This window comes from Pleurodeles waltl, chromosome 6 (genome assembly GCF_031143425.1).
Source record: "Pleurodeles waltl isolate 20211129_DDA chromosome 6, aPleWal1.hap1.20221129, whole genome shotgun sequence".
In the NCBI taxonomy this organism is placed as follows: Eukaryota; Metazoa; Chordata; class Amphibia; order Caudata; family Salamandridae; genus Pleurodeles; species Pleurodeles waltl.
The window spans coordinates 109,527,803-109,549,283 of record NC_090445.1 but is presented as its reverse complement, the minus strand read 5'-3'; the positions used below and the strand labels follow the sequence as shown (position 1 = coordinate 109,549,283).

At 45.4% G+C, this 21,481-nt stretch overlaps 1 protein-coding gene across 1 annotated transcript in view; it reads right to left on the bottom strand.

Moving 5' to 3' along the window:
* Positions 1–21,481, bottom strand: part of FBXO47 (F-box protein 47) — a gene marked incomplete at its 5' end in the record, with an annotated part of 1,596,302 nt that overhangs the window by 424,001 nt on the left and 1,150,820 nt on the right. Inside the window, one exon of the mRNA XM_069242011.1 lies at positions 2,142–2,284. Within this exon, the coding sequence (XP_069098112.1) occupies positions 2,142–2,284 (143 nt within the window). The remainder of the gene's footprint in view (positions 1–2,141; positions 2,285–21,481) is intronic.

Genomic DNA, 21,481 nt, shown 5'->3' with positions numbered 1-21,481 from the left:
TCCCTCGACGTCGATCGCTCTCGTCGTGTCGATGGTGAGCCGGACTCAGATCTCCTCGACGTGGATCGTCCTCGCCGTGTCGACGGCGACCCAGATCTCGACGGCGAGTGTCCACGCCGTCTCGACGGCGAAATGGCTGTTGACGGCGAACAATGTCTCTTCCTCGCGGGTGAACCACTCCTCGACGGCGAGCATGTTGGCGCCGTTCCCTGTCTCGACGTCGACGCCCTCGACGTCGTCGGAGACCTGTGTTGTTTTTGAGCAGGTCTGGTCGGAGTTATAGAGGAAACAGGGTGAGCCCTGGTAGAAGACTGACCTTCTCCTCGCTCTGTGGTAGAATGACCACTTTTTCTCCTGTCCTCTTTCGCCTGAAGTCGGATTTTCTCCCTATCACGAAGAGTTCTTCTGGAGAAAGTTTTACAGATGTCACACGACTCCGGTTTGTGGCTGGATGGAAGGCAAATTATACAGACCCGATGTGGATCTGTTTTAGCCTTTTTTCTGCCACAAGAAGGGCACTTGTCAAAAAGTGAAGGCATTTCTGAACTAGAAAAACCTCAAAATTCTGTCAGAATTTAACAGAAAATAGTAGGAAATGATCACTCAATGTTAAAAACGTTGAGTGAAATTGAAATTCAAAAGATTTTTAATGAATTTCTGTCACAAAAAGGCTTTGTGAGGTAGAGCTCAATGCTTCAGGGTCCTGTCAGAAAGGAGCCGGAAAAAAGAACTGAGGCGGCTGCCTTTTGCTGTGCATGATGGGAAACAGGAAGACTTTACTTTCTTAAAGGCACAGCTCTATTTACATTCTGTATAATGGCAGCCTATGGGCTACACTGCCCTGCATTGTTTTATTCTCATGAGAGGTGTAAATAGAATATGAGAATGTATTTGTTATTACATTTATAGAATAAATAGAAGTTTAAACGTGAATTTACACTACAACTGTTTTCTTTTAACAATTTGGCCTGTGTAGCTGTTCACATAGGCTGCACATTGTTATTCTTAAGTGTTTTTTGACAGACCTTTTTCAAAGGGCTGGTATTTGCACTTAAGAATATACTTCACATCAGTGCTCCGGGGTCCCCGCAGGCGCGCGGAACTATTCAGTGCTTATGACTATACATGGAAATCCCCTACGAGAGAATGATTCAACCATGTGAATCTATGAAAGTTCCAATATTGGAGTAGCAGACATTTCTAAACTATAGGGAACATCGCCTTCCACTCATGCTTAATAGGAATTGCAAGGGGCAAATGGATGGGATTTCTGATGATTTTTAAGTCTCGCCTACAAGATAGCACAAGTCATCTGGTTGCAAAAGACCAATTGTGGGTTTATCAAGAACTTACAATGGGCATACAGCCCGCACACTGACTATCACTGTTTGGCTTTATTGTCACTCTCATTTGCTTGCTCCTTATTATTTGGCTTGCGTTTACTGGCCTTCCTCTTCTTGCATCTGTCCCTCATTCTCTATCCTGGTTTTATTCTCTTGTTCCCCCCACCTCCTCCTCTTTTTTAGAGGGTCAGGCAGTAAATTGCTGCTGACCAACCTTGCCTCATAAAAAAGTGGTTTCTCGCTATTCCAAATTCATCCTTATTTTTTTTATTTAGCAAGCCACCTTGGATCAGTAAATTAAAAAAATGGCTAACAGATCATTAGGTAGGCAAGCTCATGGATGGTGATGCCTGCATGCTCTTACGTGATGAGGCATGTGCGTGCCACTGGTCAGTATGTTCACCTTTAGCAGCCATGTCATCAAGACTTTTAATTTTTCATGTGGCCGATGCTGTACAGCAATGGGTCTAGTAATCAAGACCTTTGGTGTTTGTCAGTGCTTATTTGCTGACACCCCGTTACTGCCATTTTCCTAAACAGCTTATTTTATTTTTAATAAACATTTTTACACAAATAATATAGATTAAATAATGCAGCTGCAATGAAGATCTCCTCCAAACCGACAACATCAAGACAACTTCCCACCAACTTACACATTTTATCATGGAGAAGAGTGAGACTCATAAATAATATCAAAAGACCACTGAAGTAAAGAAAATGAATTGCAATGGAATGAAACAAAACGAGCATATATTTAACTGTGCAGAAGAAATCTGTTAGTTAAGCCAGGCTGCTTACCAGAGCAAGGAAGACAATAAGCCTAGCCAGTTCCATGGACCTCCCATTTACAGCTTTGCTAGCCATGAAGGTAAAGCAGATACTGTTGCCACTCAGAATTAGGAGGCGGGCATTGTTCTCCAGGAGCCATTCACGTGGAATCACTATCTCCCGAAATACAGACAACAATTAATTTAGTATAACACAAAAAATGAAGACACAATTTATTTCAGCTGCACAAAGTCAATATATACATATATTGTCCCTGATGGCACATTTTTAGCTCTATTAAAGTTCAATATAACTATCTTCATAAGTTATTCTGATTATTCACATAGAAGTTCTACGGAGTATTAGTTAGATGTACGAATTACTAGCAAGTTAAGGATTTCAAATATGCCTTTTTGTGAGTCGCAAACTGAGATTTGCTAAATCGGATATACTTAGAGGAGTCGTGTCAGCATACCAGGCCAGATATGAAGGGTTAGGGAATCACTACTCTGCCACAAACTGATTAGCGAATGCTAAAATAGCACTTTGGCCTATGGGCCAGAAGTATCAAAGATTCGTTTTGCATTTCTTAAATAGCAAATTTTAAGAAATCGCTATTTAAGAAATGCAAAATGGGATGTATGAAATTTGCAAATCGGTAATAGCGATTTTTTAAACTTCGTAATCGCTATTACCGAATCGCAGATAGAGAATGGGACTATATTCACCCCTATGGGCCTGTTGGCCCATAGTTGCGAATGTTTTTGCATTTCCCAATTTGTAAATTCCATTTAGGAATTCGCAAATTAGGTATTGCAAACCCCAGGGTGCTGGGGGCCTAAGTACCCCTCTGATGCACCCTAAAAAAATATTTGCTGACATGTGAAGCACACACATGCTGTAGAGGCATGTGTGCCACATGTCATTTTTAAAAATTGCACATGCTTACCACCAAATTGGATTTGGTGGTAATTGCATTTCCTAAATGCCCAATTCGCATTTAGGAAATGCTTGATAAATGTGCTTTGGAAATCGCAAATAGGAATTCCCTATTTGCGATTTCCTATTTAGAGAATCGCAATTTGCGATTCTCTAAATGGGGTCGCAATTTTAAGGAATCACTATTTTAGCGCTTCCTAAAATTGCACAGCGAATGCCTTTCATAAATCTTGAAAGGCATTTTTGCATTTGCAAACGGCTGAATTTTGCGATTCGCACCGTTTGCGAATGCAAAATTGCTTGATACATCTGGCCCCAGACGTGCTAAACTAATTTGCGTTCGCAACAGCCCGTTTGCAACCGCAAAACAAACCTTTTGGTATGTTACTGAACAGCAATTTAGGGCCAGATGTATCATCACGGCCCTTTGCGATTCGGAAATAGCGATTTTTAAGAAATCGCTATTTCCGACTCGCAAAGTGCCATGTATCACATTTGCAATTCATTAATAGCGATTTCTTAAAAATCTCAAATGCTATTACCGAATCGCAAATTGCGATACCGGCCCCATTCGCAGCTATGGGCCTGTTGGCCCATATCTGCAAAATTTTTGCATTTCCAAAATTGCGATTTCTGAACCAGAAATCGCAATTTTGGAAATGCAAAACCCCAGGGTGCTGGGGGGCTAAGGCCCCCTCTGCTGCACCCCAAAAAATGTTTTGGGGGACATGTAAGGTGCACACATGCCAAAAGGGCATGTGTGCTTTACATGTACAATTTAAAAATGCATTTTAAATGCATTTTTAAATTTTGCACATGGTTACCACCAAGTTCAACTTGGTGATAATTAGCGATTCCTAAATGCCCAAATCACATTTAGGAATTGCTTCATACATGTGCAAAGAAATCGCAAATAAGGAATCCTTATTTGCGATTTCTAATTTTGCGACTCTCTAAACAGGGTCGCAATTTTAAGGAATCACTATTTTAGCGATTCCTTAAAATTGCGTTCAGAATGTATTTCATACATTCTGAACTGGCATTTTGCATTCGCAAATGGGATTCACACCGTTTGCGAATGCAAAATGCTTTCATACATCTGGCACTTAGTTTTTTGGGGGGAAATAGATTGTATTGCGTTTCGTATATACACAATGAGGCAGGGTAAAGCATGTACAAGAGGCTCTTTCTCTTGCAGTTATCTATCCAATACCGGATGCAGATGTTGAGCAGTGGGCTTCTCTGCTCATGACTCTCAAACAAAAGTGCCACAATGCCCAAATATCAATATTTATTATCATGCAGTAATCAGCCTCTTAGTGGGCCTCTCCTGGCAACAGGCATTAACAGAACAAGCAAAACCTCCCCTCCATATACTTGTGTTCCTGCGGTGTCCCCCCCTCTCCGTCCAAATAACACAGAAAGTGTGCATTAGGTAAGGTGCCTTCCCTTCCAAGGAGTGACTCTATTCTGGCATTCCGGATTGTGTGTCATCCTGTCTAGTTTGAAGTGGGTGACCTAGAAATTGTCAAACCTGGGGGTCCCTCAGGGTTTGTCGACTGGTCTGCTAGCCGCGGGGGTGTTCGCTCCATAGGGGTGTCCTCAATCGTCTTCGTCTCCACTATTTATTGCATCTACTAATGCTTCCCAACCCCTAACTAAGTCCACTGTTCCCCCTTCCCTTGTGGACCTCTCTAAGTAAGGCATTTCTCTCCCATGTGGCCCAGTTTGAAAGGTCAGCTTTCCACTTTTCCATCTGTGGTCCAGTAGGCGTTTTCTAAAGCATCGTAATACATTTGAATATGTAATTTGGCTAACAGAAGCGACAGGTAAAAAAATCAGGCTGTTAACCTGTATTTGGCCGGATGTGGATAAATTCCACGTTTACATGTCTTAGGCGATATATATCAAGGGTTCTGTCCTTGATGTCGGCCAGAAAGTGCATTATCTCTGTCCAGTTAGTGATCAAAAGCAGGCAGCGCCATATCGTGTATAGCATAACTGCCCGTTCTAGGTGGCATCTAGGGCATTCGTGGGATATATTGGCAAGAAGACGTTAAGACGTTTAGGTATGCTTGATGCCAGTGCTTAATTTGTAAATAAAAACGTGCCAGCCCTCCTCTTAAACACGGGCTGCTGCAATTCAATGTGGGAACACAGCGTAATCCCGAAGCCATCTCGGTCCCTTTAATCCATTTACATCTACTCCCTGCTCCTTCAGCTCACTCTAGCAGCTTTCTACTTTCTCCCTTTGAAACGCTTTTTCGTTTTTCCCTTCCTCCGTCTTTCCCATATGTGTCTTTTGCTCACAGCGAATTCTTTAGGCAGAAGAATAAGCCCCGGCCCTAAAAAATAAGTACCGGTGCTCACCACCGGAAACAAGAAGCACAAATCAAGCACTGCTTGATGCAAGACATAGTAATGTCTAAGGGCCAGATGTATCATACAACTGATTTGCGATTCTCAAGTAGCGATTTTTAAGAAATCGCTATTTCAGAAATGCAAAAAGTTATGTATGATTTTTGCGATTCGGTAATAGCGATTTCTTAAAAATCGCAAATGCTATTACCGAATCGCAAATAGAGAATCTGTCCCCATTCGCACCTATGGGCCTGTAGGCCCATATTTGCGATTTTTTTGCATGTCGCAAATTGCGAATTCCAGTTAGGAATTCGCAATTTGGGAAATGCAAACCCCAGGGTGCTGGGGGCCTAAGGCCCCCTCTGCTGTACCCCAAAAAAATATTTAAGGACATTTAAGGCGCACACATGCCAAAGGGGCATGTGTGCATTATATGTCATTTAAAAAAATGCATTTTTAAAAATTTCACATGGCTACCACCAAATTGATTTTGGTGGCAATTACATTTCCTAAATGCCCAATTCACATTTAGGAAATGCTTGTTACAATGGCATAAGAAATCGCAAATAAGGAATCCTTATTTGCGATTTCTTAATTAGAGAATCGCAATTTGCGATTCCCTAAAGGAGGTTGCAAATAAGGAATCCTTATTTGCGATGTCGCATTTAGAGAATCGCGATTCTCTAAGTGGGGTCGCAATTTTAAGGAATCGCTATTTTAGAGATTCCTTAAAATTGCACTGCAAATGCCTTTCTTACATTCAGAATTGCAAAATTCTTTGATACATCTGGCCCTAATTTTGAAGCGTACATTGTGGGATATCTTTGGAGCAATTTTCTAGAAGAGTCCCCATCATATATGGGCATACCCAGATCCTGTTCCCACTTGTCTTTCAATTGAATAAGCGGTAAGGTCATTTGCCGCCCCCCACCTCCAAGCGAATTGCAATTTAAGTTTGCGACCAAATAACAATTTGCTATTTTGGTAGGGGTGTCCCATTCAAATACCGAATCGTACTGGTATGCATTAATGTTTTGCAACCGCATTCCAGGTTGCAAAACATTAATACTTTACCGACTACATTCGCAAATGGGAAGGGGTCCCCTTGGCACCCTTCCCCTTCCTGAATGTAAAAAAATAGTTTGTTTAAGTGGAGACAGCGTCTTCTTCAACAAACAAAAATAAATAAACTTTTCTTTTTAAATGCAGTCCTGTTTTCTTTGAGAGAAAGGGGCTATATTAAAAATAAAAAATTATTGCTTTATACACAAGGAATCACAGACATGGTGGTCTTCTGACCCAAGCAGGCTGTCATCCCTGTAATAGCGGCGATTCCTTGTGGGTCACAAATTGTGACCTGCCTCATTAGAACTCACGGGGAAGGTTGATTAGCAACCCACTAGAAATCACTTATTTAGAAAACGTTCATACATCTAGACTAGAGATGACCAAATAGCTCTCCCGAAATTGCTAATCTAACTGTACGTACATCCGGCCCTTAGGCCCTAATGTGCGAAGCTTTAGCGATTCGTAAATAAGTCTCAAATCATATTGTGAGCGCTAAAATGGGGAATCCTTATGTACGAAAGAGTTAAAGTAAGGATTTCTTAAAGTAGCACAAGAAACCAAAAATTTAAGAAATCACAAAATAGAGAACCATTTTATGATTTCTTAAAAGGGCATCACAACTTGTGAATTGTTAAGTTAGATGTACAAATAATTTGCAAATTGTGAATCCTTTAAAAAAGGCCAAATAACACGTGCAAAATATCATGAAGCATCAAGTGAAATAAGGTGGTAACCAGGTAGCAGGCATGGAAGGGGAGCAGAAATCCAGGACAAATTTTCACAATGGCTGCATCTACCCAATGGTGGTCAGGAGGCATGCGCTGAGAGCTCTACGTAGGAGGAGACAGGAGTGCGTTTACAGACAGCTTATAACTTTATTGGATAAAACAGATGAGGACATACAGACCCAGAAAGGCTGTCATTATCTATTTAATTAATAATGGCTTGGAGCCATTGCTCGCAAGACCCACTGGACACAGTCTAGCTATCCCTGCTTATGTTCAGGGTTTATGCTCCCTACTTTTGCTTTTCTCAAGGAGTTACCAAAACATTGTCGTTTTTTTTTAGGGTATTTCTCAAACTTTGTTGTCCAGTGTTTTTCACTATATTTTAGATGCTTTGCAGTCCAGTATCAATGCACATACTTATTTCCCAAGTAGCCATGCTGATTTGCAGTCAACTAAGTTAACATTTTACCAAATTGCTCAATTTCTAAATGTAATAGGCTGTGTGGATCGTACAAACATTCTTATTACTCTACCCACAGAAACTGAGTTCCTCAATAGACACAGAATGCACCAGCACTCCCTCAACATTTAAATGGTGTGCAATTCAAAATATATTATAATGGACATTGTTGCCCGTTATCCTCGGAGAACATATGGCTCTTTCACATTTCACAGTTGCGTTCTCTACAGTCATTTAGCAGCCCTAACAAGTTTCCCAGTTCCATATGTGATGTGCTTCTGTAGACCACTTTTTAAATTTAAATCCTGGGACTTGTAGTCTTATTCATTCCATTATAAAACAGCACTCCAAATCCCACAATTATAAGAAAACAAAACCCTAGGAGGCGGAGCTGGGTGCCATGGCCTGAGGAAGCAGATGGTGTGAGTTGCTCGCTGACTGCAATTCCCCAGCCACCAGCAGCTGCCGCACACATCCCGCTTCTCTCTTGATTGCGCCACCAGACAGTTGTGATCCCAGCAGAGCCCCAAAGTGCCCTCCAGAGACAGGGTAGGACCGGAGACCAGTAGTAAAAGGCCATGAGTGTCTCCTGATGCGGCTCAAGATGGCGGCCCGCACTCCTGACCTGGGACCGCACTGCTGTCCGATGAAGCCTGGCCGCAGTTGCAACCTCCCTGGGAGCAGAGTGCTATTATCAGGCTCAGTGCACACGGGCACTACTATTGGCGGCCACAGCCTCACCCCTGAACTGACCGAGGTCAGCCTTCCAAGTGGGACGCCACATGTGGCTTATGCTGCAGTAGGACCACTGTTGGGCACTGGTGCTTGACTGATCTTTCTCCCTCAGCCCTGTGATGGTGCTCCTTCCTCTACTCTCAGGACTGCCATGGGGCATACACAGCGGATCAAGGACAATGCGTTCATGAGTGCCTCCCAGGAGGGGATCAAGCAGGGTGCTAGTGGTGGTGACACGTCATATATCAACAGTAAAATCGAAAAACTCCTGGCTGCAATCAGTGCTTCTGGGGATAGACTGTTGGGTGAGATTGACTCCATAGGAGTGGAACTTGGCCTTATCCATGAGGACTTCCGAAAAATATCTGAGAGGGTCAATGCTTAGGAGGGCACTGTGCGTACCTTGGCACCAGTCTTTCAGTCTGCTGATCACCGTCTTACAGTATTGGAGGTCCAGAAGCTGCGCTTAGCTGCTCAGCTTGAGGATCAGGAGCAGTAGGCTTGTCAGAAAAATATCCGAATTGTGGGTCTCCACAAGCAAGTTTAAGGTGACTCCATGATGGCTCTCCTGAAAGATTGGCTACAGGAGGTGGTAGCCCCAGGTCTTATCTAAATTCTATGCCCTGGACGGGCTCATTGGTAACTGGTGCAGAATCCTTGCCCTGGGGCCCTTCCTTGCCCTGTGGTTGCCAGCCTCCTGCTCTTTCGTGACAGGGATCATTTGTTGCAGAAGGCCCGTGCCAATGGCCCCTTTGCAGTGGACAATGCCAAAGTGTCTTTATATCCTGATTGGACATCGTTCCTTGTGGTTAAGAAAAAGTTGCGCAAACTGGGTTTGCTCTACTCCCTGCTCTTCCTGGCTCGGCTTAGAGTCCAAACAGAGGATCAGGTGTACTTCTTCATGGACAGGGCTGGAACATGGGACTGGCTTGAGTTATATGACAAATGCACTTTGCGACCAAGGACTGCCAAAGCAACAGAGACCACCCGCTTCCACGGTGGCAAGGACCTCGGCGTAGGGGGTCATGTGGGCCAACTAAATTCCAGGTGACACTGGAACAGACGAGGGCGGTGGAAAACACGTCCTCTCTCAAAACTGGTGAGGGCTCTTGGTCAAAAACATCCCAGGCCCACTAAAGCTCAGCTTGTGCCAGGTCTGCAGAACATACTTCCGGAGGTTACCCCGGGCACAGTTGACAACCTTGTCTGACAATTGACTGGATGACGATTGATCTGGATAACAATGAAGATCTGTCTGTGCAGTGGTGCTGTGGTGGCCTTTTATAATATTGTCAATTTCTCATGTTTCCCTTTCCTGATTTGTGTGGGGTGGTGGGGATCTGGGCAAGAGAGGGCATTCCTCACTGTGTCCGGCTGTATTAGATTGCCTTTGTCTTTGCCCTTTCTCCTTCTTTGGCTAGTGGCTTTGTTTCTCCGATCTTGTCTCTTTGTTATGGAACTAGTTGGTCCCTTTTATTTAGCACCTTGGTGGGCCCTGTGTGTTTTGTTGCTTGGAGAGGATGTTTTTATTTCACAGTCCTTGGGGGGTGTTGTGGATTTGTTGTTCAGTTTTGTCTTTTGTTTTTTTGTATTGTTTTTTTCTCAGTGGGGGGCGGGGGTGTGGAAGTTCCAAGCTGTGAGTGGTGAGGGTGGACCCTTACTTGGACTGGTTTCCATGGCAGCCCTAATTAAATTGATCACATGGAACGTGGGGGACCTCTCCACCCCCTCCAAGCTTATAACATGCTGATTTATTTGAAGCGTAGAGGGGTGCACATTGCGTTCTTGCAGGAAACTCATTTTGCAGTACCTTAGGGAAAGGCCCTTTGCAGGCTCTGGAAGGGAGAATTATATGCCACTACTTCCTCAGTTTTTTCACAAGGGACCCTCATTTGGATCAGGCCTGGAGTGCTCTTTCATTAACATAAGGCAGTTCTTAACCCGGATGGGCGTAATGAGTTGGTGCTGGGTAGCTTGGATGGTTGAGATGTTGCCCTGCTGAATGTCCTTGTACCAAAGGTGGACCACTCTGCCTTTCTGACCAGCTTAACCCCTCTCCTCCAGTTGAGGATTCCCTACTTGAGGATAGTGGAGCGAGACTTTAATGGTGTAGTGGACCTGGGTTTAGAAAGATCACACCCACTCTTGCATGCCATGGCTGCGTGTAGATTACCGGAGACTGACGATACTTGGGCTGCACTGTGGGATCTTGTTGATTGCTGGAAGGTGTGAAACCCAGGGACCTAGGTGTATTCCTATTGCTTTGGATTGCATGATGAGGAGGTCTGGCTTGATAGCATCTATAGATGCAAGACAACATGTAGTAAGGTGCTTGGCGTTGAGTATTTGGTGAAAACATACTCTGAACCCTTCCCCGTGTTGTGCTCCTTCCAGTGGTCTGCATATAGACAGAATGTCCCTGCATGGCCCTTGGACGCCACAATCCTTGAGGACCAGGCCTTCCAGTTTTAACTGGGTGAAAATGTTGCACAATATTGACTTGATAATGCAGGCTCAGCTTTGTCCCTGGTGGTGGAAAGGGAGGCCATGAAAATGTTAATTCAGAGACATTGCATCTCCTCAGTTGCATTCTGATATTCAGCAGCAGGAAGCAGTGCTTGATGGTCTTCCCCGTGAGCTAGAGAGGACTGCAGAGGGTAGGTAGCGCACTGTGGACGAGGCAGAGAACTGTTCGACCTGGTTGAACATTTGCAGCAATTTTATTATACAGCCTATGTAGCCAGGGCTCCCGTTGAGAGAGACAAGTTGGGCAGAATGCTTGCATGGCTCTTGAGGAGTGAGGATCGAAGCATACTGTTCTTCATGTGGGAGACGCCTCAGCACAGGATGTCTTTACTCAGGAGAGGATCAATGAGGCGGTCTTCCATCACTGTTGAGATTTGTATTGCGTGAGGCATAGAATTAGTGAGGTGGATATGTTAACCTATATCGCGAATTCCTCCCCAGTAACCCTCGATTCCGCAGTGAAGAATCAATTGCGTGCGAACATTACTTAGCAAGAAGTGCATGCTGACATTAAGGAGATGGTGAAGGGGAAAGTCCCTGGGTCAGATGGTGTGCACACAGAATTCTACGCTATGTATGCCACAGACCTTGTCCCTAGGCTTGTGGCCCTCTTTAGTGGTTCCCGGAAGGAAGGAGTACTTCCTCCCTATGTGAGGCCATAATCGTGTCTCTACATAAGAACGATAGGGACACTCTTCTTCTTGATTTGTATTACTCCCCTCTCAATGCTCAACACCGGCTATAAGATTCTGAGCAAAGCCCTTGCGACCCGACTAGCCCCCATGTGCTCCCTGGCTCACCCTGACCAAACTGGTTTTATTCCCATGTGAAGCACCATGCCCAACATTTGTCAGTTGGTTATGGCTTTGGACCAGCAGGATCGGTTACCATTGAATGCATTAGTCATCTCGGTGGAAATCAGAAGGCATTTTACTCGCTCCGATGGGAGTTTTTATATGCTGCTTTGGTTGTCATGGGCTATGGGCTGCCCTTTGTCAAATGGACTGTTGGCCAGGATTTGCATTGGCTCAGTGATATCCGAGGCATGTACAGTGGAACAGGGCACCTGACAGGGGTGCTCTTTGTCTCCGCTTTTATTTGCTCTGTCCGTGGAGCCCTTTGCCCAGATAGTCCGGGGTGGGGATTCACTATTGGGGTTTGCAATTCTCTTTTGATTGTCTCTATCTTACGCGGATGACATATTCCAGTACATGAGAGGGAAGACTTCGACCTTGGTGGACCTGTGGCTGCCTTGACCGATTTCTGTCATCACTCTAGCCTGGGACAAGTGTTGTGTTTTTCCACTCCGAGGGGACAATGAGAGGTACAGATCTATCCCGACCACCCCGTTGCTGTGGTAGGAATCAAGCGGTATTTGGGGGTAGCCATTTACTGCACGGCTGTAAGAGGGCAATTTCTGTTGCGTAACTGTCACTCTAAGATGCACAGTGGCCTTCTGGACCACACCTCTGTTGTTAGTGGGTGGCCGGTAGCTGTTTCTAAAATGGTAGTGTTGCCTCACCTCCATGTTTGCAGCCCTCCCGGTAGAACTACCTCAGATGTTCTTTCGAGAAGTGGATGATATTCTACAGACGCTGTATTGGGGCACTTTACGACACTGCATGGCACTTCAGGAGCTGCGCTTTCCAGTGGCATATGGTGGCCTGGCGCCTGATTTCAAACTTTACTATTCGGCAGCAAAGCTGCAGTGGGTGGCTTGTTGGAGGTTTGAGCTGTGGGACAGAGTGAGCACTCATGAGCGGGGTTTGCCCTCCAAAGAACTGCTGACTAGTGTTTTGCTGAAACCTGTGCCTGCTTCTATGATGTGAAATATCAATGTATTGATTAGGACGGATGCTTCCACCAGGCTAGGGCGCTGCAGGAGACACGCACTAAAGTACCATAAATGTGCGAACTTACATTGCTGGCTGCTCGACGCTGGGAGGGATCGGGGGTGGTCGGGGCTCCACAGATGGACAGAGGCCTGAATCACTATATTGGGGGATTTATTTTTATATTTTTTATTTTATTTTTATATATTTTCATTTTTCTTAAATGTAAAGAAAGAAGGGAACACTACTCTCACTGAAAAACACCAAGATGAGCCAGCTGGAACTTCCCAATCTAGAGAACATCAACGTAGTTCCACAAGCACGTTTGACAATGAGTGCTACACCCTATCAAATATGGAATTTATATATATTTTGATTAGTGACAATAATACAATTAAAAGAAAAATATCTAACACATTGTACTTACCACCTCTAGTGACCCCTGGGGACTCCTGTGGCAGAAGTGTCTATTGAACAACCTCCACCAATGGATTCAGGAAGAACAATTGTTGCAATGAGTTCTTCCATCGCAATAGGTAGGTTTTCTGTAGGATCACCTATAATCACGGTTGCTTCCCTTTGTCGTGATGCCAACCTCTCCTTAGTTCGTGATCTCATGTCCTAGCACCTCTTCTTACTTCTCCAGAGATATAATTTGTGACTCTAACTTCATTTATATGGTCATTGATTTGGGCCCAAATGCTTTTTTAGTAGACTCTGGGACACTGAATGAGGCCTTCCCAAATAATATTTAATTTTCCACCACACATTCCTCAATTAGGATTTCAAGTTCAGCTTCTCTGAACTTTCACTTTCTCTTTATGGTACCATCCTGCGAACCTTCTTGGCTTGCCATTTCCATGCCAAACTTTACTCTCCAAAACCTACCAAAAAAACATCCCTACTCTTTGCGATTTGGTATCACTGATTCCTTATTTTGCAATTGCAAATCATAGCGATTCATTATCGCTGTAGGGTATGATTTCATACATTTCAAATAAGAAATCACAAATTGTGAATCAGTATCATTCATTAATTTACAATTTCTTATTTCAGATTTTCATACATGAGGGCCATTGTATTAAATCAAATAAGTTTGCTAAATAGTGAATATGGAAATCGCACAAATAGAGATTTTCAAATAGCTAATTGTATGAAAAAAGCGTTAACAAACTGCTAAGTGTGGCAGAATGAGAGGCAAATTGTCAAGAATTACCAAAACGTTTAATCGTGATACAAAGGTGCAAACTATCCAGGACACCCACAAGTAGACACAAGCTTCCACAATGGGAGCCCTTTGTGCCATAGAACAACAGATACTGTTCTACGGTACTTACTAAAATAATAGGACTGCATATTCGGATGACAGAACTTCAGAATGTGGAAGATTTAGCCCATCCACACCGTCAGAAACTGGCTAGCTCACAGTGCCTCACCTGAACCCCTAACCTGACCGGGGTGGAAGGTGATTATGATAACCTAAACACAACACACTGAATCCCCAGGGAAGTCGTGGAAGTTGTAAAAACGGATCTAACCCTTTTGTTGTATTACCCATACATGCCTAGGCAAAAAACACAGGAGAAATATGAAATACGTTTTCAATATATTTATTGAAACAATGATAATCTTGCATAAAGAGAGGGAGCTATGAAAATAAAGCAGATGAAACAAAGCAAAGCTACCAGCTTTAAACACACATGGTAAACAATCCAACCATGGTGAATAGTTTCTATAGATACCTACCTAACAGGTAGGGCCAGATTTATGGAAAGTGGCACTGCACCGAGTGCAGCGCCACTTTCCCTGCACCCCTTAGCACCCCACTACTGCTACCATGTGTGCACCGTATTTATAATACGGTGCACCATGGCGCAGGGTGGGGGGGCAATACCGTCAGTTTTCATGATGCTATTGATGTACTCTGCAGGAGTGGCACCAAAATATTGGTCCTACTCCTGCAGAGTACACAGGGGCCAATTCTAAAGAATGGAAGCCCCCTTTTAACGCCTGTTCTTGAGCCTGCTTTTAACACCTGCTCTTGAGGCCACAAAAAACGGTGCAGGGGAATCTCATAGATTTTCCTATGCAGGGATGTGGAATTCTTATTGTCCCATGCCCAGGACATATTGTTTAGGGTCAAGGGCAACTGCAGGAGTGGTGCCACAATATTGGCGCTACTCCTGCTGAGTACATATGGGCCAATTCTAACAAATAGGAGCCCCCTTTTAACGCCTGCTCTTGAGCCTGCTTTTAACACCTGCTCTTGAGGCCATAAAAAATGGTGCAGGGAAATCTCATTGATTTCCTTATGCAGGAATGTGGAATTCTTATTGTCCCATGCCCAGGACATATTGTTTGGGGTCAAGGGCAACACATTTTCATGTTTGTTTTGTCCTTGGGACAGGTGGGCCCAACACCCTGGAGCCCAGGCCCTTTGGTTGCCACTTTACAAAGAAGGCACTGTCTGCTGTTGATGTAATGTGTGTGGCCACATACTAATGCTGCTCGAACTTGTATTTATGGTTCATTATTGAAGAGCCTTCATTATTAGGGTGAGTGCTGTAAATACATGTTTTAAGGTCACTCTGCGTTACTGACAGTGGTACCAGTTAAAAAAAAAAAAAAATGCTCTCTGTCTAGATGCAAATGTTTGCAGAAGCTTGTAAGCAAGAGTGATGATTCTTTGCTTTCAAAATAAAATGTTCAGAAAAAAATTGGTAGGAAAAAAAATGTTCCACTACTATGAAATTTTAGGTTTTATTTCTTTGAAGCGTCATGTGTTAAAATATGTTGATGCATGCAAGTATTTCCCAAAAATATTCCTAATGGAGAATCAGCGTAACAGTTTTCAATAGGATTATGCGAAGCACGAAAATAAACAAGCACTGGCAAAACCAACCGATCTGACATTTTTTTTGTGAGTCTTTTGGTTTAGTCTATGTGTGTCTTGTTTTGACACAGCTTTTGTAACGCTTTATTGTTGTGAGATCTGCCAGGCCATTACCATTGTAACAAACATTGGCAAAAACAAAAATTTGGTTTTGGTCTTAAAAAGCACACATTGCCACCAGTGGTGTAAAAAAAGGCCCCACAGACTCCCTCAATGGGGTAATCTCAGCACAGCACCTGCCCTGAGTGAGTCTGGAGGGGGGCCTCCATGTTCTTTGCAGGGGACCCTCAAGTTTCGTTACACCACTGGTTGTCACAGTAGTTCCTGGCACTGAACAAAACTACTTTGTGTGCCAATATGCTCCTTGTGGAAGAGCAGAATGTGATCACTCACAGTAAAGCCAGCCAATAGATAGAGAGAGAAGGATAAGTTACTTACCTGTAAATCCTAGTTCTCTTCCAGGGGTATCCTCATCAAAGTCATAAACATTGAATATTCCCGCCCTTGTGCGGGGACCCCGGCGCATATATAAAATACACACATATTAACATGTGTAAAAAACAGCAATGCAGGCTATAATGTTAAAAACAGGCTAAAAGGCTTTATTTCTATGAAGTTTTTTTTTTTTTTTTTTTTATATTATAAAGCTACAATAGAGAATAAATATCTACCCAAGCCCCTCAAACTAGGCTTAGGGAAGTAAGCAGCAGCAAACTCTAGAGAAAAAGAGAAAAAACTGAATTGAAAAACAATGAATCATTCTTAGCCAATAGGCTGCATGCAGGTTAACACAGGAGAACCATAAACACTTTGGCACCGTGCCTTTAAGACCCTGAGCATCTCCAGTATCCCACCATGCCTCAGGGGTGAAGGAAAGGTGACAGTTGGTTCACAGTTAGGTCAGTTCTTTTTACGGTGACAATTTGTATAACTGATTCAAAACACAGTCTGTCCTGCACTTCTAGGAGACGTGCGTCCGGGGAGGAGGGTGGGTTGTTTATGACTTTGATGAGGATACCCCTGGAAGAGAACTAGGATTTACAGGTAAGTAACTTATCCTTCTCTTCCAGGGGATCCTCATCAATAGTCATAAACATTGAATAGATTAGCAAGCCCATCCCTAAACCCAGCGGACTGTCCGATAGAAGTGCAGGAATAGATATGTCTTACGCAAATAGATTTCTTAGAGAGGCCTGCCCCACTTGGGCATCCGCTCTTGCATCTGAGTCTAAACAATAATGTCTTGTAAACGTATGGACAGACTTCCATGTAGCAGCTTTACAAATCTCAGATATCGGAACATTGTTAAGGAGAGCAGCAGTAGCCGCTTTACCCCTTGTGGAATGCACTCTAGGCCGCGCTAGCAATTGTCTATTAGCTAGCTGGTAAGCATTAACAATGCAAGAAACTATCCATCTTGATATTGTTCGTTTAGAAGCTGCCTCTCCTGTCCTTAAATGACCATAGTTTACAAACAAGCGGTTAGAGTGTCTAATCGATTTTGTCTTGTCCAGATAAAATTTCAGCACTCTTTTCAAGTCTAATGAGTGCAATGCTTTCTCTGCCGGAGTCTCCGGATTGGGAAAGAACGTCGGTAAAGTTATGGCCTGATTAATATGGAATTCTGACACCCCCTTCGGAAGGAAAGATGGGTGAGTTCGCAGAACCACTCTATTGTCATGAAAAACCGTGTACGGTTCTTTTGCAGACAAGGCCTGGATTTCACTGACCCTCCTCGCCGAAGTAATGGCCACTAGAAAAGCCGTCTTCCACGTAAGGTGTTGTAAAGAGGCCTTATGGATAGGCTCGAAAGGAGGGCCCATAAGTTTTGCCAGGACTATGTTCAGTTCCCATGGAGGAGAAGGCCTCCGAATTGGCGGAAAAACTTTCTTCAAACCTTCTAAGAAATCCTTGACTACAGGTTTTGTAAAGAAGGATTCCTGAGAAGGTGATTTGCGATAGGCAGTAATAGCAGACAAATGTACCTTAATAGATGATACCTGCAGACCGGACTTCGCTAGATGAAGCAAATAGGACAGTATGACATCCTCCTGCGCCCGTATGGGATTATGACCTTTCTGACAGCACCATATGTAGAATCTCTTCCACTTAAAAGCGTAGGAACGCCGCGTGGAAGGTCGTTTGGACTCTTTCAAGATGCTCATGCACTCCTGCGAGAGTCCTAGGTGCCCATACTGCAGGAATTCAGGAGCCATGCTGTTAAGCTCAGAGAGGGTAGGTTGGGATGTAGAATCCTGCCCTCCATTCTGCTCAGAAGTTCCGGTCTGCACGGCAGCCTCCTGTGAGGTTCTTCCGACAGGTTGAGGAGATCCGTGTACCAGAACTGTCGGGGCCATTGCGGCGCTATAAGAATCATTCTGGTCCTGGATCTGTAAAGTTTGCTGATCACTGCCGGAATGAGTCGATCAACAGGGCATTCCCTCGAGATCCCGGACGGTAGAACCTGGATGCGAAGTCTGGGCATTTCTTGTTTACTTCGTCTGCGAAGAGGTCCAGTTGAGGCCGACCCCATTGCGCGAAGATGTATTCTGCGACTTCGCCGTGCAGGACCCAATCGTGAACGTCCTCCAGGTGTCTGCTTAGAAAGTCTGCTTCCACGTTCTGCTGACCTGGCAGGTGAACTGCTGTAATTGACATTCCTCTGGCCAGGAGCCAATGCCATATCGCTTGGGACTCTCGCGATAGGGGTAGGGACCTCGTTCCCCCCTGTTTGTTCAAGTAATACATCGTGGTTGTATTGTCCGTCTGTATCAAGAGAGTTTTCCCCTGAATTAGCGGTATGAAGGACTTGAGAGCGAGATGGACCGCTCTGAGTTCTAGCAGATTGATGTGGTACTGCTTTTCCTTGTCTGACCACAGACCCTGTGCTTGAAAAGGACCCAGATGAGCCCCCCATCCCTGAAGAGATGCATCCGTTACTAGGGTGTCGGATGGAAGCACCTGGTGAAACGGAGCACCCACTGACAGGTGAGGTCTGTGCATCCACCATCTCAATGACTGAAGTGCTACCTCCGGTAGCCGCACCGTGTCCTCCCAGCGACCTGTTCTCTGGCTCCAGTTGGTCTCCAATGCCTCTTGGAGGGGTCTCATGTGGAGTCTGGCATTTGGGACAATAAAAATGCACGATGCCATAGAGCCCAGTAGTGATGTCACCTGACGTGCCGTAGGTGCGCTGGCTCTCAACAGGTCCTGGCACTTCTTGTTTATTGAGGATAGTCGTTCCTCCGAAGGATACACTTTTTGTAGTTCTGTGTTTATGATAGCTCCTAGGTAGTGAAGATTCTGCGTTGGAGTCAAGGTTGACTTCTGGTGATTGACCTGAAGACCTAGAGCTTCGCAAACTCCTAGTACAATGTCCTGATGGCTTCTCGCCTGCTCCGGAGAAGAAGCCTTTAGTAGCCAGTCGTCTAGGTATGGATATATGTATATCCTTTGTCTTCGGAGATGTGCCGCCACCACTGCCATACATTTCGAGAAAACTCTTGGGGCAGATTTCAGGCCAAAGGGTAGAACCCTGAACTGGTAATGCTGTAACGCTACTCGGAAGCGCAGGAATTTTCGATGTTTTGGAGCTATTGGGATGTGAAAATATGCATCCTGCAGGTCGATGGAGCACATCCAGTCTCCCTGATGCAGTTGAGGGAAAATCTGGTGAAGCGCTAGCATTCTGAACTTCTGCTTCCTTATGTATTTGTTCAGCAGCCGTAGATCCAGGATTGGCCTGAAAACGCCCTCTCGACCCTTCTTTGCCACTAGAAAGTAACGGAAGTAGACCCCATGTCCTCTTCGTGCCGGTGGAACCTTTTCTATGGCATTCTTTCTTAGGAGGGCAAGAGCCTCCTTGCGTAGCAAGCTGAGATGAGATGGATTGTCTTTGGTTGGTGGCAAGTGTGGTGGAGGCTGTTTGAAAAGAAGAGAATAGCCATGTTCGACAATATTGAGCACCCATTTGTCTCTTGTGATAGAGTGCCACTCGTGAAGATAAGCCGTAATACTTCCCCCCACCGGAGTGGTGTACAGTGTCGAGGGAAGCGAGATTTCATTGCTTGGTGGGTGCTTTTGGAGTGGATTGTTGAGGTCTGCTTGACCCTCGCTCCCTTGTGTTTCTTCGTTGAAAAAGAGGTCGTCCCTGTCGCTGCTGTGACCTTTGCGCCCAATGAGGGGTTTGAACCCTCTGCTGGAAAGGGCGTCTATCATACGGCCTGTACCTCCTCCTGAAATCTTTCTTTCTTTCGAGGCCCACCGCCTTCAAGGTATCCACCTCTGTCTTCATGCGGGCCATCTCTTCGTCTGCATGGGCACCGAATAGAGAGTTCCCGGCAAATGGGAGATTCAGGATGCGTTGTTGTGCTTCCTGTTTCAAGCCAGTGAGCCTCAGCCAGGAAGATCTCCTCGCACAGATACCATGTGCGTACCCATGAGCAGCCAAATCCGCCCCATCCGCTGCCGCGCTGATAACCTGGTTGGATACCAGGCATCCTTCTTGTAGTATCTCCTGGAAATCTTGTCTGTCTTCTCTGGGCAATTTTTCTGTAAATCTACTGAGGGAATCCCACAGAGAACGATCGTACCTTCCCAGGAGCGCAGACGCACTGGAGACCTTCATTGCTGAAGCCGCCGTCCCGCATATCTTCCTCCCTAGAGAGTCTAGATGCCTGCTCTCTTTATCCGGGGGTACCGTGGATGAAGATGCCACCGAGTGGGTCTTACGGGCGGCAGCTATGATCACCGAGTCCGGTGGCGGATCCTTTCTAAGGAATAAAGGGTCTTGTTCTGGAGCCTTGTATTTCTTAAGAATCCTAGCCGGGGCAGACTTAAGCGATGCTGGGGCCAGAAAAGTGTCCATGGTTGGCTGCAGCAAGCCAGGCACTAGAGGCAGCAACTTTTTCGACGCTGATCTCTGTTGTAGAGTCTCAAAGATGATTGATGAGGAGGTAGATGGTTCTGGAACCTCTATGCTGAGTTTCTGCGCCCCTCTTAGCAACACCTCGTTGAATGTGGTAATATCATCCACCGGTGAGACTCTAGCAGGTGGTGAATCTGTAAGGGTGGGTGAGTAACGCCCGACAGAAGAACCTGATGAAGACCAAGAGGGTGATCTTCTCCTTGACCGCAACCTGGATCTCCGTTGAGAGCGAGATCTGCTGCGAGACGCTGTAGCAGAGCGTCTAGGCCTCGCGGTTGGTTGTCGAGGAGCTGAACGAGCCCGTTCTGCCCTGGCTGTCGGTGATGGCGTTCTTGGCAGGGAGGCAGTAGGTGAGTACATTCGCAAATACTGCGAATCTGGGGAGGCCGCTGGTCTGTTGAGGCTCTCCAGCCATCTCGGAGATAAATTGATGGGCGAGACATGCCCAGATGATGCCGCTCTTGACCGAGAAGAGTCGCTCGGTATGGAGACCACTGGAGATGGCGCCTTGTCTGGCGTGGGGCGATGTTCTGCTCCCTGTGGGACAGGTAAAACCTGCGTCGACGTCGATGGCTGTTTCGACGTCAAAGGGCGCCCAGCCGGTTGGTCCTGCCTCGACGTTGAGTGCCTCGACGTTGAGTGTCTTGACGTCGAACGACGCTCCTTGGACCTCGACCTGCTCGCCGTCGTGTGCCTCGACGTGGAGCGATGGGAGGTCGACGGCGGATGTTTCTCGTGCCGTCGTGGTGATCTCGACGTCGTGTGTCCTGACGTCGGGGGGCGCACAGCCTTTGGCGGCGACCGGGCACGCCGGCGATGGCTCGACGTCGATCGGCGGGTTGCCGTCGACAGAGACCTGCCCCTGCTCTGATGTTCCCTCGACGCCGTTCCCTTCGACGTC